Source organism: Notothenia rossii (assembly GCF_949606895.1).
Source record: "Notothenia rossii genome assembly, chromosome: 3".
Classification (NCBI taxonomy): domain Eukaryota; kingdom Metazoa; phylum Chordata; class Actinopteri; order Perciformes; family Nototheniidae; genus Notothenia; species Notothenia rossii.
The window spans coordinates 69,293,425-69,312,247 of record NC_136901.1 but is presented as its reverse complement, the minus strand read 5'-3'; the positions used below and the strand labels follow the sequence as shown (position 1 = coordinate 69,312,247).

The window sequence follows — 18,823 nt, the reverse complement described above, 5'->3', positions numbered from 1 at the left end:
CAATAGTGGATGGAGCCCGTGGTGCATTATGGTAACCCTGGGGGGTGTCAGTAATTCTCTAACTGAGTTTTTTTCACAGTGATTTTTGTTGCTTTTTTGTCAATATTTGCTTGTTGTAATCCTATTCTGAACATATTGTTTTAAAAAAAGTATTTTTCGTAGTGTAAAATGGTCCTTGTGTTCAGCTAGCAAGCTATTAGCCTTAGTGATGTGTAAAAGTAGAGCTGAAAAAATAAGAAAGACATCACAATGCTCACTGTGGGGCAGTATCCGTCACAAAATGTTTCCAATTCTCTTCAACTTGATATTCATTGTGCACTCAAGGGGAAGGAAAAACTATGGGCTGTCTGAATAGTGGCAAATCTACAAAATTGTCAGTCGAGCATGAAATATTTGATTGGGATAAAATAAGCAAAATCATGCATGTTGTCCCATAATTTGGCACTACTGTTTCTATATTAATATATTAATATCTTATTGATCCAGTACTTTACATACTTTATATCTGGAAAATGTTCTCATACATTGATAATTCAGCTTTGCAAAGCTGATGTAAAGTTATGCATTTGATGTTGTCTTGTATCTTGTCTAATGCAAGAGGCAGTTGCTAAAAAGTCCTAAGGGAGGACCCAAGAGATTTTTATTTTTTTTGATGAAGGGAATAATTCATTCCATAGTATTATTTATCAATTTGCGCTATTGTTGATATTTTTATCATTAACAAAAAAGAAATTAGATGATGTTGCGAGCCACTGAGTTACATAATTGTGTTGTTAGTGAGTTGCTGTCAAAGCATTTGGGGAAGACGTGGTAGGAGGAAATGATTTATTCATGAGGAGACGGTTCAGTTTAGTTCATGGCATCGCTTATGTTTTATTAATCTGGACTGGAGATTGCATGAAGGCAACTTTTGATCATACATGCATGCCTGCTCTCTCGCAAAAAAAGTAGGGACACTCACACGCGTTCACCCCCAGAGAATCTCACTGGGGTATCACACTTTGTAGACTGACAGAGACACCATCTCCTCAGAGGCACACACACTGTCAAATCTGCATTTCAAAACAGTCCCCCACATATGTTTCCTACAGCAGAGAGGGGAAGGGGGGTTGCCGTTATCAAGCTGTGCAACAGTGTATGTCTTTCCTGCAGCCATGAATTATACACAAGGCTCGAGGCCGCTTGGGAAATCTACCTGGACTAAAGTAAACATTGTCGATAGTTTGACAGGCCAGATGTGCGCTGTGATGCTTAGAGGCTTATCAGTCAAACCCTGTGTTTGCTACACTGTATATTGCATTGAGCCCTAATGAAAGCTTTCTATCTGTAAAAGCAGATCTATCCTACTATAGGGGTGGTTGCCCTTATGGAGAGAAATGCAGGGAGAGGGAGGGTATGCTCATATGGTATGAGCAGCGGGATGACTAAAGTCTGTTTGGAGTGCAGAGTGTGCTGCCATGGCAACCGTAAAGAGACACAGATTTTTCTGTCAGAGCGGCGCAGCTTCAAGTGTCTCTGCTCCATGGAACTGCACATCAGTGCACATTAGGGATGTGCATCTCCATCACTGAAGCCGATGCGATGCGCATCTCGATACGTTACCACGTTACGATACATTAACGATACCTTTGAAACACCAGGCGATGCGATGCGATACGATTCACCCCTGTTGCGATACAGTTCGATACGATTTGATTCAACATTATGCGATTCGGGGCGATACGATGCGATTCAACACGATGCAAAAATAATGATACTTCAATATGGTACGACAGAGGATTTTTGTTTTATTCCTTATATGCAGCAAATCATACATTAACAAAAAAGTGCTTTACATATTTGGTACTGCACATCCCATCATGCCGTTTATTTTTTTACCTTTAAAAGCTCTCCAGAGTACAATTGTATAACACCTCACAGTTAAACAATGTAAGGATGCATTGCTCATGATTAACAATGTGCAAATAACAGCTACCATAGAGCAATGCCCATACAGCTGCCAGCCTGATGTGCTTAACACTCAGAGGCTAACACACCAGTGAGCAGAAAGCATTGGTTTCTATCTGAACAATAAAGAAAACAAATAACCTTTCACAAACAGGTATTTCATAACTGCTTACAGTAAGGAAGACATTTAAATTATTATTGGCCGTCACAGGCTGCTGTAAGCTAAACACCTCTCTCTGACAGAACACCTCACTGAGTGATTTAACTCATATGTCTCACTTTCAGGTTTCTCTTTTCAGCCGCAGACCCCATGTCGCCTCTTTATGTGCGTCGCTAAGTTCCTCGTACTACTTGTGTACTTTAAAGCGGCTCGGCATCGTTAACAATTTGCGAGTGATTTTTCAAGTTGACCGTCTGTAGGAATAGTGCCGCGCACATATACCATCAGGACGTTACTGATGGGGTGCGGCTGCGGAGTGATACTGTGTGTATGCAAGTCCGCATCTAGGACGGATCTATGTATCATGGCTGTAGACCTGTTAAGTAATAAAGATACCTCATACAAAGGTCTACGGATACCTTATTACTCTCCATGACCTGCGGTCAACTATATAGCATAAATGACTATTACACCGTCTTTCTTGAACAATCCGAAGTGTTGCCAAACGTTTGATTTGTAGGTATTTTTCGCTGCGCTGTGTTTCTCTTTCTCCTCAACTTCCGTGTGTGTTGATAACTGAGACTCTCGTTCTCCGTAGTGGCGAAGCAAATATCAAAGATCGTCTCTGCTGAACGTTGACAAGATAAGGGGATTTTATATGAATGAATCGGTTTTTTACCGATGCAAAGACGCTACGCAATCGATGCATCGCGAGTTCAACCCAAACTGTAGCCGATGTGCACTCTTTCAACCGGTGCACTCGCATCTTGAACGTTTATGCCGGTGCACCGATGCGAATCGGTGAATCTTAACATCTCTAGTGCACATGCATGTCACCTCTTTGTGTTTTCACGCTTCACATTACAGCACCATAGGCCAGTTTGTTTACGGCATTGATTTTCAGCTGCGATGTATCCGTGTTTTGATTCCTGTTCTTTCTGGTCCGAGTGACTAAGAGGCTGTGCGTATGTGTGTGGGCGAGTATAGTGAACGCTCTCACAGCTCGCCAGCACTGACTTATCTCAGGTTACACGCCGCTAAGACACAATCAATGATATCACTAAGCGACCCGTGAGCAGCCGCCGATACAATGATTACAGTCATATCTCAATCACATCGATCCCTCTGCACCATCGTCTGGGAAACGGCTCGAAGTTCAATTGTTTTGTTTCCATGCACCATCACTCAAACGAGACGTAGGCTACTGCATGATACCAAGTGGCATTTAACTCTGCTTCTTAATGACACAAACATGCATTTAACACAGCATTCTGAATCATAATGCTGTTTGTCAAATATTCCATTGCATACAGAAATGAGAGTAATTATAGGCTATGGTGAGGTTGCTGCAGGCTTGTAACAAAATTAACATAATATTCAGTTTTCATCTCAATGGCATGGTAATACTGACCTTTAGTGGGAGATTGGGGGGGGAGATAATTTATTTAATACATCTTTTTTTTGCCCCCTGGTTAAAGCTTGCATGTTAGTTTGGCCTTGAAGTTAAAAGCGCTCTGAAATATTTAACAACCATGCGGCTATGAAAGCAAAAGCAAACAAAAATCAGATAAAACGCACCACTCGGTTACAATATTCGCCATAACACACCCCCCAGAGCCTCATCGAGCAAAAGCGAGATGGAGAGAGACAGGATAAGGACACTGAGTGTGAGTTACAGTAAGTGCATTTCAAAAAGTGTCTTAGGGTCCAGGTGACCACAAAAGCATTGTGTTTTGCACATCAAACCAATATGGCGTGTGTGCTCAGAGATACATTTTGAAGCCCCCGCAGAGGAACACATTTTGGCTTTCACTTGTGTTTTCAGGAAGCACTGGGACCTATATGGTTGCAGAGTTGCATAAAAAGGTAATCACGTTTATAAATACTTTATTCAGGTTAATTATCCAGACATGCCCACATTACTATGCATGTTTTTAACAGGCTGTTTTTCATTGAGGAGGCTATGGGGAATCGAGAGCTTAATAAAACTTTTATAAACTCATAACATTTACACACAGCTAAGGCTCAGTTAAGGAAACGCTAATAACCAAAAGCCCTGTGATATAAATCCGCGGATTGAAAGGGCTGTTAGACCAGAAGAATGCAGCTAAGATGTATGGGCCATACAACGATTAATGTTTTGTTGCTATACACAAATGACATGCAGAGAGAAAAATGTATGTCTGCTGTATTTGTTTCCTTAATTATCATAGCCCTTAGATATAGGCTAGAATATAGACACTGTGTAAACACAACTAAGGAAAACATAGCTTTGTATTATATATCCCTATCCGACATTTTCACTTCATCTCAGCAGCTCCATTTGCAACAACAACACAGACACAATAACAAGTTATTAAAATCCCAAAACAAGGACACATACATGTGTTAACTTTACAAAAGAGAATTTATTCAAGATCCTTCAACCTACATTTGATCTTCAATTAAATTGCATATTTAATTGTAGGGCTGACAGGTCCATGACTAGAATGTTTCATCCTTACCTTTTAAAATTGTTGAACCCACTAATCTACAACATGATGATAAACATTTGTATTCACTGTTCAGGACATGTTTGGTGTCAGAAACAATGGTGTTGGGCCTGTATTTGTGTATGTGAGTAAACCTCCCTGGTGTATCAGGTTTAACTTTAAAGTGGTGAATAGACATGTGTGCCTTGTAGTGTTATAGTACTTGTTGTGTAGGTTTGTGTGCATGTAAATGGTCTGCAAAGGCTAACATCCCAAAGTTCAACCCCGAGAGGGAGTTTCTCTCCCAGACACACACCCCCGCCGGCCAGCTAACCGATCAGAGCAGACTGGGCTCTGGTTTCAGACAGAGGGTGAAAAGAGGTGTTGCAGCACAGCAGTATGAGAAACATAGAGACCTTTTTTAACAATAAAGCACAGAAACAATGTGTAGAGACACAAAATACAAACCTGAGCATTTGAATAATAGGACCCCTTTAATCATAGAAATAAAAACAAAAATAATATTAACTATTCACACCCAAATTCCTATGGTGGAAAATAAAAAGATAATTGTGTCCTTTTGGAAACAAATTCAATAGGGTCTATCATTTCATGTCATTAAATATGTATATGTAAATACCTGCAGTGTATTCAACCAATGTAACTAAGCCCTTGACTTGTATTTATTTTTCTAATCATCTAGTTCATTTTATCAGCTGTGGTCTTGTTGTGTTCATTAGTGGAAGATGATCACTGATGCTGATGTAGTTTTGATACAAACAATGCTCTCTTTTTTTCATCTAGTGTGGTTGATAAGACATTTCCTGCATCTCGCCACAGCGTTGGCCAATTAGTCAGCACAAATGTACTAAATGTACTAATATAGACTCTGTGTCTATATATGTATGTTAACAGCTCTGTCTACTGCATTTGGAGGTTTTTCTACAGCTTGCTTTTTATTTGTAGGCTCCACTTCACCAGTCTGACACTCTCATTCTGTCTCTTGGACAAGTCTCGTCCTGATATCGGGAGTGGCCAGGCCTAGTAAAAAAACAACGTATAGCTGTCTCGCTAATTCTTTTAAGAAGCAAAAAAAGCAGTGTAGCAGTAAACTCCTTTTCCATCCTTGATTTGTCTAAGAATCACATCATAATTAGAGACCATTTTCTTTCTCATTTAAACCTCTGTAATTCCTAATCCATTGTAATGTGGCCATTAATGGCTCATTTTTTACACTTGCTAAAGTCATTAGTCATTGCTAATTACCATATCGAATAGAGGAGGCCAGCCGGGGGAATTCTAATGAGAGTTTAGTACAGCAGATTCTCTGGGAGCTGTGGGTGGAGATCATATAGCGAAGGATGAAGATCAGGATCTGACATACTGTAAAGAGATGGTCCAATTTGCTCTGCTGTCCATCATAACAGACACACATGAAGAGTTGAGAGTTGGTCTCTCTTATGTGTGAACACATTAGCACTCACTTCTTATAATGGATACAATTTGGAGAAACACGCACACATGCAAGAGGAAAACATACCTGGATTCATATCGACTGTGTGACTATGTGTGTAGAAAGCAGTCACACTGTGTCAGAGCCCCATCATCTGCAAATGTATTTTAGCTATAAAGGGTTTTAGCGTCTTTCAGTTAATTGTTTGGGTTTTTCTTTCGGCTCCCAACTTCAATGTTTATTTATTTATTCTCACCAGTCAAGTTAACCCCAGTTCCAGACTTAACATCGGCTGTTTTCTTTTTACATTACACATTTTGATGTTTAACTATTGGTAAAAACCCTTATACTGAAACTATATGCAACTATAAGCACTTGAGTTACATAAGTAACCTAAATGTTCGGCAGAAAAACACCCCCCCCCCCCCCCCCCAATCATAAACTATCTGCAGACGGCACATTTTATAGCATTAGACCCTCCAGAAAAACGTGATTCTGCGATCGCAGAATTTACCGCATAATCAGCAAAATGGCGCAGATTTTTAAAAGGCTGCATATTTATCAAAAGGCCGCATAATCCCCGCATTTTTCCACACAAAGTTGAGAAAAAAAAAAGTTACCTCGTCTTGACGTGACATCAGCTCGCGCATCACAGAATGTAAACAACACTGTATAGAGTGAACATGTGGAGCTCACACGATAGAGAAAACACCAAGAGGAAAAAAACGAATCCATCTCATTTACCGACGAACATTTCTACTAAAGACCGAGCAAAAAGTGGGGGGAAACTATTCTGCACCCCATGCAACTGTGTGTTGGAGCATAAGAGAAAGTCGACGGTGACGACCCACTTTGATTCATTCAAATATTCAAAAATGCTTTCTGCTGCTGCGGACAAGAAAGCCATTCAACTCACGTTCACCGAGGCATCAACCTCCAAAACCCTTTCGAGGGCTACAAGAAAAGAAGTGAGTAGCCTACAAGATTGAAGCTGGTCAGATAACGAACGAGTAAATGGAAACAGAATGAGGCGGAGAAGTGTGTGTGTGTGTGTGGGGGGGGGGGGGGGGTGTGTGTGTGGGATTAAAATAGCCCAATTGCTTTTACAATAAATAAACATTGAATGTGTTTAATTGAATAGTAAAGGGGTTTAACGTTAGTGGCAGGTTGTGTGTGAGAGAGAATAAATAAGACAGCCCAATATTTAAAAAAATTGTTATTCTTTTTCCCCGCATATTTTGCATATTTTGCAACTTTCCGCATATTTCGCAACTTCCCGCAATTTCACCGCATAAAATCATATAAAAACCCCGCATGTTTAATCGCATAATCAAGGATTTTAGCCCGCATAATCAAGGAATTTAGCCCGCATAATCAAGGATTTTTGCCCGCGTTTTTCTGGAGGGTCTAATATAAGAACATGTTTGCTACCACATAATGACACGATGATATGTATGTATTGCATGTTGCACTTGCTAAATATGGCCCAATTTTTTTTTATCTTTATACTATATTATCAAGTCTGAATTAAATTGAAAATCAACAAAAATATTTTTGATTAATCATTATAGCATTTTTTTTTCTTAGAGCCTATAATGATGTTTTGAAATGTTATTCTGAACGAAATAAAAAACACAGGCCTATTTTCTTGTTAACCTGTTGAACCCCATCGACCCATCCCCCGGGCGGAAAAACGCATCATCTGCAGGAAACAGCGTCCGAGGGCTTCTTAATATTTAATAAACAATGAATTTTTCATATCCATGTAACGGGAAGAAACTCAGCTAACTGATCTTTTTTTTTTTAAAACCATAAAGCTAGCGCCGAACCTCTGAATTAGCTACGAGCGAAACAATCTTACGGCCGTTAGCACAGAACTCTAGCTATACCGATCGATATACTTATTGGGTCTGCATAAACAAGCTTAGATAGAATCCTGAGAGTCCACAGATTATAGAAATATAAGGATCATCACTGAGCGATCAGAACTCGTGACAGGGGAAGCAAATACAGACGACACACGAGTAGATTTAGGTAGCAAAACACGGAAATATCCTCACCTTAGCTGTTATTCTGATCAAAAGTCGTGTTCAATTGCATTAAAACGAGAAAAAACGCGGCCGAAGGCTAGTGTCTGTCACTTTGAAAAAATGATTGATAATCCATAATTTCATTTTTATGCAAATATCGGAGAATACAAATTAGCTGCTAATGGTAGCCACCAGAGGGTGTCACAACCTATATATAATATACAGTCTATGGTCACTACTCCGGTTTTGGCTACGTGTCACTCTCACTCCTTATTTTGTAACCTGTGTGTGTATGTGGAACCTCCCCTCGATTCCATTGGCTCTAGCAATTAAAAAGAGATGTCAATCAGCAAAATCGACCAAGGGGGGCCAGAGATATGGAAAATCCACCCAAATGACCCCAGAAGTTTTTTTTTTGTTGCTAAACCTGTCTAAAAAGGTCAAATATCACTTGTTTTGCATCAATCTTGATACAGGGTACTTATTATATGTTGTACTTTGGATTCCTAAAGCTTTTAGTCTACTAACCCATCATCCGAGGTTAGTTTTAACTATTAGTAAAAAATATTTTGGGGACGGACACTATCATTTACAGTTTTTTACTATGTTCAATCTGAAATTTCTTTAAAATAAAAAACATCTATATTGATTCTGACTTTTCTACATCCAACTCACAGGTTTATCATTACTTTGAGAAAAAAGATTATTAATTTTCCCTTTTAGAAGGGAAGATATGGTCCTTTGTTCTGGGAATGTCATTTTCGAGCCTGAAACCTGAAGAAACAGGGATGGAGTTCAACAGGTTAAAGTTCCTTATTAAATGACACTATCAATGAATACATTCCAAAAACTTCAGCTCTCCATTGAGACTCAGTTACTGCATTCCTCCATCGCTATACTGCGAGTGCATTTGCTGCTCTCATTTCTATTCATTTTTATTCCTTTTGCAATAAAATGGGCAGACTGAATAATTGATTAATCATTGCCTTAACAAGACTATGAAATGACAGTGCTACTTGGCAAGATTTCGCGTGCCGTAGTAAGGCGGCTTAGTTAATGTTTTACTGATGCACCAAAGTCTGCGGCTGTGCAATAATGTATGAGGAGCGGGAAGGAGGCTCAGAAGGAAGCGAGAGTTCAAAAAGAGACAAACAGAGACAAACAGAGACAAACAGGTCTGTGTTTGACAGCCGCTCTGCTCGACTAGGGAGGACTGCTGCAGGAGAATCAAGACACACACTCGCTCACACACATGTACGCACACATTTCCCTTTCTCTCAATCAGTAAATGGTGACCACGTTGTTCTTTTGCTCAGACAAACTCACACATTGTCTTCAGGAAGAAATAGTGTGAGTGTCTGTGTGTGTGTTTGTGTGTGTTTTTGCTCGTGCATAGCTGAATACGTCAGTGTCAGTGCCAAGGTGTAGGCCATTGTTGTCTGGCCCAAAACAAGCGCCTGTCAGCCCCCCCAGCATGAATAGACAGGCAGGGAGCACAGCCGTCTCTGCCGTAGGGTGGATGGAGGGGAAAGGAGAAAAGAAAGGAGAGGAAGAGAGAGCAATAGAAAGGGAAAAAAGGACGATTGAAGGAGAAGGATTAGACAGCTGTTTACTGCCATCTCTGGAGGCCAGCCGCAGTCAAAGCTAAGGAGTTTGTCAGCCTCTGGTGGTACTAACCAGTTTACTTTTCATCCACGCCATTTACCTCTCTCCCTCCGTCTCACTTGAATAGCTTAATCAGCCTAACAAACTTTCTCTCCACCCTCCCTTATGTTGGAGCAGATCTTTGTTAAAGTTTCCTTCCTCAGACTTTCTTGCAGTACCTGTGATTTTCTAGATACACTATAAGCCCAAAGGCCTCATTAGCACTTCTCATTCAGTGTGATGCTGTGATATGGTGTGAAGCGATACGGATAATGTTTTTTTTTCATTTAAATACATTTTATTTCCGGGGAAAAATGCACTTTCAGTGAAAAAAAGGTTTTGCAGATGTCACCCTGGACTTTTTTTGTTGTTATCTTTTTACAACTTGATCTTAAGATAATATTGACCTGTATTTATTCCATACTAATAGTCCGGATTTTCATGATCTTATAATACTTTTGCCACTTTATGAAATACTACAACGTTGAAATCCTTGATTAACACTTTTACATTTAAACTCCCAATAGTGTTATTTCCATTTAATTTGGTCATCTTTTCTTTGTGATTTCTCCCTCTTTATGGAAGTAGTTGATATTATTTCTACATGTACATTTCTTGATTTACAATTTGAAAGATAAATGATCATTAAACGTTTTGATGCTGAGGGGAATTGTTTTGCAGCAGTTGCAGGTAAATGCAGGAAAGAGTGGCAACATAAATGTGTGATGAAGAGCTCAGCATGGGGTCAATGATCAGAGCTCATTGACCTCCATTGACTTGGATGCTGACACAGTAGGTGCTGCGGGCGCCTATGGATTGATGGGTTCTTCTTAAACTATGTTCACATAAATATGTTTACATTTAATCTTTCAAAGAAAGTCTGAGGACTGAGATGTTGTAAAGTTTGGAGTATAAGTATTTCACAGTGTGTGGAATGTTTTACTTCTATAACTATGCAGAGCTGACACGGAGAGTTATGACGCAAGAAAATTGTGAATTATTTACTGCAACACTAAATATGCACAAAGGTATCTGAAAAAGCATGTTAATTTTCTCACTGCGCAGAAAAGCTTAAACGTACCCACTCCCTTTTGAACAGTGATCAGTGAACAAGTCAGAAATCACACACACACACACACACACACACAAACACACACACACACACACACACACACACACATACACACACACACACACACACACACACACACACACACACACACACACACACACACACACACACACACACACACACACACACACACACACACACACACACTGCAGACAGCTCTGCGTTCTCCCAACTGATTTTCAAAGGCTCTGCATCCATCCTGTGTTTGTTCTGCGCTCGCTCCCTAACTGCTCTTTCATCATCCACCCGTCATCTGAAAGGCATCTTAAATGATAATGTCTTTGCTTCCTTTTTTTTCATACTTAATCTCGCCTTCATGTTCACGCTCCATTTGGCTTCACGGCACAAAGGTGAATCATGAAAGCCTTTTTTGTTTCAGATTTGTGACATGTTCATTGCTTAAGCCCCCCTGCTCTGTGCCTCGGCTCTGCTAGCGGGGACCCGGCGTGCTACGCAACATGATTCTGCTGTTGTTCGAGCTGACTCCTCTTGGGGTGAAGACACAAAGAGATAGAGAGAGAGAGAAGACACCGCAATTTTACTCATGGGATTTTGCTCCTAAATCACCCAGTTGTTGTGTTTTCGTTGTTTCTTTTAATAAATGCAATTAGAGAATTGGCTAAGTGTTCCCCTCGGCCTATTAATTTCCAACAATTAAAGTGCGTGGTTCAACAAAACATATTGGCAACTTTCTTAAAGTGAGATTAATTTGGCGGGCAGGAAGCTGAGTGGGCCTTTGTGGATCTGGTTATCTTTCCTTAGCACATGGGTCTAAGCTCCCCAAGCCTGGTGGAACGAAGAGTGTGTGAGTGCAGACCGAGTGTGAGGCTATGTAGGTCATTTGGATGGTGTCTTCATCACAAGGTATTTAGATTGCTTTTCTTGATTGCCTGCAAAACTGTTGAGAAAAAGACAGTGTTGCTATTTGTCTTCCATGGCACTGCTTTAACATGTAATTGACTCCTGATTGTCTTCTATCTATTTTTGAATAACCAAAGATCCTGTCCTTCTTTTTTTAGCTCTCTGTCGGGCCGCATTGTTGGAGGCGTCTGGTGGTTCTTCACCCTCATCATCATCTCCTCCTATACTGCCAACTTGGCTGCCTTTCTGACAGTGGAGAGGATGGTGTCTCCTATAGAGAGCGCTGAGGACTTGGCTAAGCAGACGGAGATCGCCTATGGAACGCTGGATGCCGGCTCCACCAAAGAATTCTTCAGGGTGAGGAACCGAGACTCAAACATTCATTCAGACCATCAATGTCTACCTGTGTGACAGATACACAGCATTCCTGCTACTGCTTCATAAATGAAATCAACCCTGTGGTTAGCAGCCAGTTGGATGCTTTGAATGTGAAGAAGCATCAGAAGTTATTTTAGGAGTTACAGCAAACAGTAAGGCTCACATCCACAAGATAAAATTACTCACAGTAATAATGGATATCATGCATCCTTCATTTCCCGTTGAATCCAGCATAGGAATGGCCTGCTATGCCTCTAAAATGAAAATGACTATATAGTTAGCTAACTACAAAATGTACAAACATTAAATTGCTATTGAAAACAAATGCCAACCATAGAAAGTATTTCAAAATGATAAAATGGAACATTTAAAGTATTATAAAAATAACACTAGAGATGCCCGATGGCAATTTTCTTCTTCAAATTTCAAAATCTGATTGGCCAATTCAGATTTTTGCTAAATCGATTTATTTTCTCTCTGAGAACTAAAATTGACAGTGTTCAGTAACCTTTAAATAAAAAATATTTAAAGAATTGTTTAAATGTAGTTGAAAGTTCATAATAAACATTGACTTATCCAAAATGGCTACAGGTTGGGTGGTATTCTTGTTGTCAAACCCTTGTTAGGTTTTACAATCTTGATTTCTTCTTCCTTCTTCACGGAAATGTAAAACTGATAGGCCGGTCACCAGTCGAGGCAGGTTCAAATTAATATTATTAAAATCTAATTATTTGATGAAAATGTAAATAATTATAGTTTCAAAACAGCATCATATATCTTTAACTTAGAGTATTCGCACTGACATTGTCTCTTTCTCTATCTTCCCATCTTTTTCTTCAACAATTCTGGCCTTCAGAGGTCGAAGATCGCCGTGTTTGAGAAGATGTGGTCGTACATGAAGTCTGCCGACCCGCCTGTGTTTGTCAAGACGACAGACGAGGGTGTGATGAGAGTCAGGAAGTCTAAGGGCAAGTATGCCTACCTGTTGGAGTCCACAATGAACGAGTACATAGAGCAGAGGAAACCGTGTGACACTATGAAGGTGGGAGGAAACCTTGACTCTAAAGGTTATGGCATCGCCACACCGAAGGGCTCCCCTCTCAGGTAAGCCCCTGCCACTGCAGCATGGCTAGATAAAAGCCTATAAGAGCTTTTAGTGGAGCTTGTGCATGAGCCTCATCCGTAACCTGTTGATTTGTCCATTGACCTTAGTTATTGAAGCCTTTATGCATACTTTTTATCATAATGGAACAACATTTCAGTATTAGTATCCTGTTTTGTGCTCAGAAATATAATGTATGGCATCCATTTGTACAGCTTCATTTAACTTAGCCTTTTTTTGCACACTGTCACATTTACATCTTCATTATTCCAATGTTCAACACTACCAACCATCTTTAATTGTGCCTTCATATGAATGTATGCAGATAGCCTATTCATAGCTGACTTGTGAGCAGTAGCAGAAGTGTAAAGTAGGACTATGAGATGCACCATGCTGTTTAAGAAGCATTTGTTTTCCTGCTGCCATATAATTACATTCTAAACCTTGATGAGCATGTGTTGTGGCTGGTGACTGCTTTGAACCTGAAGTGTCCCCTTCAACACAAAGAAACTCGTACAAAATGTAAATGCGCCTCTCACGAATCAGCAAGGCCTTTAAAAGCAGGATAACCATTTATGGAGGGCTTCAATCCATATGGCTACTTTTCCACTTACGCCAAGGCTCACACGTCGAATTTGATGTCAGCGGAGATGAATTTATATTTGCCACATTCAATGTGATAATGAATGTAATGAACAATAATTCATACTTGATGTGCTACCTTTTCATATTACATTAACACCCTAATCCAAGTTCCCATTCCTATGTTTCTTGGAACTACAGAGAGAGCACAGGAGCTGGTGGCATCTGAAGCTTTTAATCTATCTTTATTAGGCCTCATTCAGCCATATGGGGAGATTGTATTCAAACTTACTGAAGAGACTTTCAGGCTTTCCACCTTGTTTGACAGCCCCAAGAAAGAGCCCGCTGTCTAGAGATGTCGTTAACATCTTATTCGAGGCTCCATTTCAATTTTCATTAAAAACACAGTTCAAGCAGCAACTAAGTGTTGTATTAGTGACAATATAACTGGTGGGAGTAATCTGCTCACAGGCCATTTCATATTGGTCCAAACCTATAATGTAGCAATGTGCTGCTGTGTTGATCAGCTGAGGATGTCCCCATTATCTCTTTCTCTCTCTGTTAATGTGATATTTTATATTCTGTGGACATTCGCATATGTCTGATACTGATTTTTGGCCATATATGACAAACATTCATGACTGAGTATGCTCCTAATAATTCATACATTTTAATGGTTAAAGGAGAACTTGACTACTTGTCACCTGGGGTCAGACATCAGGGGATGTCCACTGAATTCAAAGAGTTGGGTTCAATGATACCTGCAATGCATTGTTAATGCAACGATTTGTAATTTATTTGACTTTTTCTCTCTTTAAAACCTTTAACTCAGGGTCTAGTTATTATTTGAAATACATACCGTACAGTAACATACACAGTTTACAATATTTGATTACTTGTGATGTGTATGGATAGAGGACTTACAAACAGCACAAATATTAGTCTGTCCATCAAACTTTTCAAACTAGTTTCCGGGACAAAGTGCAGAAAATATACTTTAAGAAAACTTCCGTGCTTCCACTTTTGGTTATAAAGCTAAGTTATAATGACACTGTCAATACATTAAAAGCGTACGAATGTTTTCACAAGTGCAGAGTAACAGTAGTACCTTAACACATCAAAGTAAGCTCACTGCAGCACATAAACAAAGCAAAAAAGAAAATATTTAATATGATACTCAATCTGCTTATTAAGGTCAGTATTGGGGCTGTTCTGACCTGACAGATCTGAGCCACTGGATATATGATAATACATATGCATTCTAACATGTGTATGGCAGTGCAGGTCTAATTGAAAGTAGCACTTTGAAAATAAAGATACTAAAATGACCTAACTCTTCATTTTACAGGATGTACTGATGACCTGTCTTCAAACTACACGTCTGTGAAATGTTCTGTATATATTCCCCCTGCTTCATTTTTACACGTATGATTTCCAGCCACCACCATGCCTGCCTGACTGTTAAACTCATCCCACCCTACATGCAGTACAGTAGCCTGACTGACATGTCTGCTCACTTCAAACGTAACAAGTGACCTGCAGGTCTCCATGTTCACTCACACTGAACTTTGACTTCTTTTATCCTGCCTGCTTACTCTGGGCTGAGAAAGAATTTAGAGGTTTTACCAGCTCCGAGGATATCTGTGTTCCCTACAGCTGCGTTGTTTAATAGGGTTAGGGGGGAAAGACTCTTCTGTGTCTGTTTGGAAGAAAGGCACAATACCAAACTCAAATTTTGCTCCAAAGAAAAATTGACACTGATTTGAGAGAAAAAACAATCTGGCAAAGGCTGTAATCTTCACTTCTTTTATGCAAATTCTGATTGCAGAGTGTGCCTTTCTGTGATTTGTGGATGGAGAGAGTTTTTGTCCGTGGCCCGTCAGTCAGCTATAGGAAATACACGCACACGCTCACCAGAGACAGAGAGCAAGCCTTGGGGAGATGCTTTGGATGAGCTGCTTCATATAGATTCACGATCAGGACTCCGTCTACAGTTGGCCACACAGTTTCCTTTCAGCCTGATTAGGAAACAGCTTGATGTGGAATTGAACCTGGCAGTTAAAACATTGAAAACCTCAGTCTGCATTTGTATCTTCTTACAGTTCAAAATGAATCAAGACAGGCTTCTATTCACTGAGAAGAACTTGTGGTTTGAATATTGATGGGTTAGTTACCATAGCAATCTGTATGCTTGTGCCACTGAAAGGAAATTACCATCTGTAGACCGACTTCCGCATCCAAGGCATCTCTCCATTCACAGTCTGTGCTCTGCCTCCTTCTGAGGCCCCTGATGGTAAAACCTGACTCTGCTACTGTATGGGCACTCTTCAGCCCATTGCAGATACACAACTAACATGCATCTAAAGACAACACTCCTGCTCCATATCAGTAGTCACATGCAGGAGTTTCAATGTCAATGTTTTCATAATCACCACCACCATGCGACCAATCTCTTTATATCTGTCCCATAGAGTGTCTCCTAATGGTTATCGTTTTATCATATTTTCAAGAAACCCAGTAAACCTGGCAGTGTTAAAACTGAACGAGCAGGGCCTCTTGGACAAATTGAAAAACAAGTGGTGGTACGACAAGGGAGAGTGCGGCAGCGGGGGCGGGGACTCCAAGGTCAGAGCCAGTTTGATAAACCCTGCGGGTAACCCACCACCACTGGGAGTGGGAAGTTGTGGGGAGGGGGGCAACCGGCAGGCCCACACTGCACTACCACTCTAGCAACACTTAATCTCTCTGTGGTGTAGCGAAAGGGCAAAGAAAATGTGCGAAGGGGGTAATTATTTGGCCAGCGGTGGCTATATTTGCAAACCACAGAGAGGGACATTTTATATCATGTCCCCTGCTTCAACTAAACCAGCATCGATGATTTAAAAGTGATCAGTGTTTATTAATTAAACCATCTGCATCCCTGGTGCTCAATCGTGTTTTAAGAGCCCATGCTTCTATTTAGTTAAAATTAGATGTTAACTTTAGCAAATTACGCCTTTCACAGAAGATGCAATTGGGACCTCCTTGTTGCTTAAGTGACATTCGCAGTGTGCCGGTTACCCCGAAGTGATATAGTAATACACATCTAGTGTCTCAGGGAGCCACCAACCAAGCTAGATGGAGTATTAACGCATATCACTTTAACTCTGATGTTTATAATGATGTTTCTGTTTTATATACATGGGTGTGTGTGTGTGGTGTGTGTGAAAAGGTGTTGTTTTTTACATTTTAAGCAAGCATTAAAGTGTGTATGTAATTGCTGCTCTGTGTCTCTGAATCAATAACATAAAATAACATGGTGTAATATGTTATTTATGTTATTTTCTTATGGTTGGAAGAATCCCAGTAAATCTAGCGGTGTTGAAATTCAATGAGCAAGCCGTCTTAGACAAACTGAAAAACAAATGGTGGTACGATAAAGGGGAGTGTGGCAGCAAGGACTCCGGAAGAAAGGTTAGTCTCCGACCCAAAACCTGTCCCCTCACACCACCTCCAAGCACTACCCCTGATCCTAGACCAGCCCCCAAATCCAGCCCTCAGCCTCTGTTACACTGAGCAGTACCCCCCATGTGGTTCTAGCAGTACTGCTGTATTGGCCCGAACATAAGGCAAACTCCCATGTACCAGTTTTGGGATAGACTTAAACATCGGCTGAACACTATACAGAACAATATACAGTAGGCAGATACACTGTACTTAACATGTTTAATTTGTTTGAATTGCAATAATTTTTACGAAAGGTTTTATGTATATTTATGAAAATACAGTTTGGGATTATTGACTATTATAGAGAATCAATATTTAAATCTGCTCAAATAAATTACTGAATTAAATCCTCTCGATTTAATAAAAAAAATAGTTTTAGTTTGAAAGTCCTACTGCTGAGAATAAATGATACATACGTGTAATGCCGTGCGATCTGCAAGCACTTTTAAATGTGGGAATTTGTTTTATTGGGTTAGATATTTTTCTAGAATGACAGTCCAGTCCATTTGTGCTGTAACATTAACATGTGGCAGCAGAACTGTTCCATAAGTTAAACAGAGTCTGCCTGATTTGTAACTTGCCAATGCCAATAAAAAGACCATAGTTATAGAGCAGGTTCATAAAGTCAGCAGACTGACTCAGTTATGTCAGTTGAACCACAATATCTTTCTGGGGTAGGCACACATTAGCCATCAAAAGCTAAAATCATTGTCTTATATTCGGGCCAGTACTCCAGTGTTTCTCTTGTGTCTTTTTTTTCCTGCTGAGTTTGTTTTTTTCAGAAATGTAATGTTCATTGACAATGTGTAAATATAGATATTGTGTGGTGGATAGTTAGGATTGTAAAAAATATTAAAACAAAATATTTGTTTTAAATATATAACCTCTGCTGTCACCTGCAAGTAAAAAGTGGTATGAGTAATTTGTATTCCACTTCCAGTGCCCTTAAAAATGCATTTCCAACCTTTCCAACATGCAGATCAAGTGTGATGATAACCTTGAGTTTGTACTGTAGATTGAATATTAATCAGTTTAAACGCAATCTGCAATTCCTTCCCAAGGAGAAAGACTAAGAAAAGCAACAGAGAAGGACGTGAGGGGGACAGATGATGACATTAGGCATTTGACTTTGCTTAACCTTTCAAACATGTTGAGCTGTAACCTTTTGCGTTCTGGTCCTTATAATAATCCTGCCCCTAGCACTCTTCACTGTGTCCATGTGTGGATGCAAACCCTGGCAATCTGTTAAAACAACCCTGAGTAACACCAAGTCTGCCACTGTGCTCAGTTAATGCTGTCTTTTGTTTCAAACAGTAGTTTTCCCTGACAGAAAAGCTTTTTCTCTTTAGCCTGGGTACATCTGAATGTGTTTGTCAGCTGGCCTTCTGAACTGTCAACACAGTAGGCTACAAGTGCCAACCTTTTTTTCGTCCTTTTCCTTACATTTGGATACTCAAGGACAGGTGTGAAATTATGTGCCATGACGGGCTGAAGAAATTGAGATTAATTTATCTAAGGATGTATCATAGAGTTCCATCTAAGTAGAGATTTTGTAGCATAAACAAAATAGAGTTTTG

At 39.9% G+C, this 18,823-nt stretch overlaps 1 protein-coding gene across 2 annotated transcripts in view; it reads left to right on the top strand.

Moving 5' to 3' along the window:
• gria1a (glutamate receptor, ionotropic, AMPA 1a) overlaps positions 1 to 18,823 on the top strand; it is a 77,042-nt gene that overhangs the window by 48,140 nt on the left and 10,079 nt on the right. For both annotated transcript variants that reach the window (XM_079671898.1, XM_079671899.1), the window contains exons 12-14: positions 11,857 to 12,055; positions 12,933 to 13,180; positions 16,271 to 16,385. In XM_079671898.1, the coding sequence (XP_079528024.1) occupies positions 11,857 to 12,055; positions 12,933 to 13,180; positions 16,271 to 16,385 (562 nt within the window). The remainder of the gene's footprint in view (positions 1 to 11,856; positions 12,056 to 12,932; positions 13,181 to 16,270; positions 16,386 to 18,823) is intronic.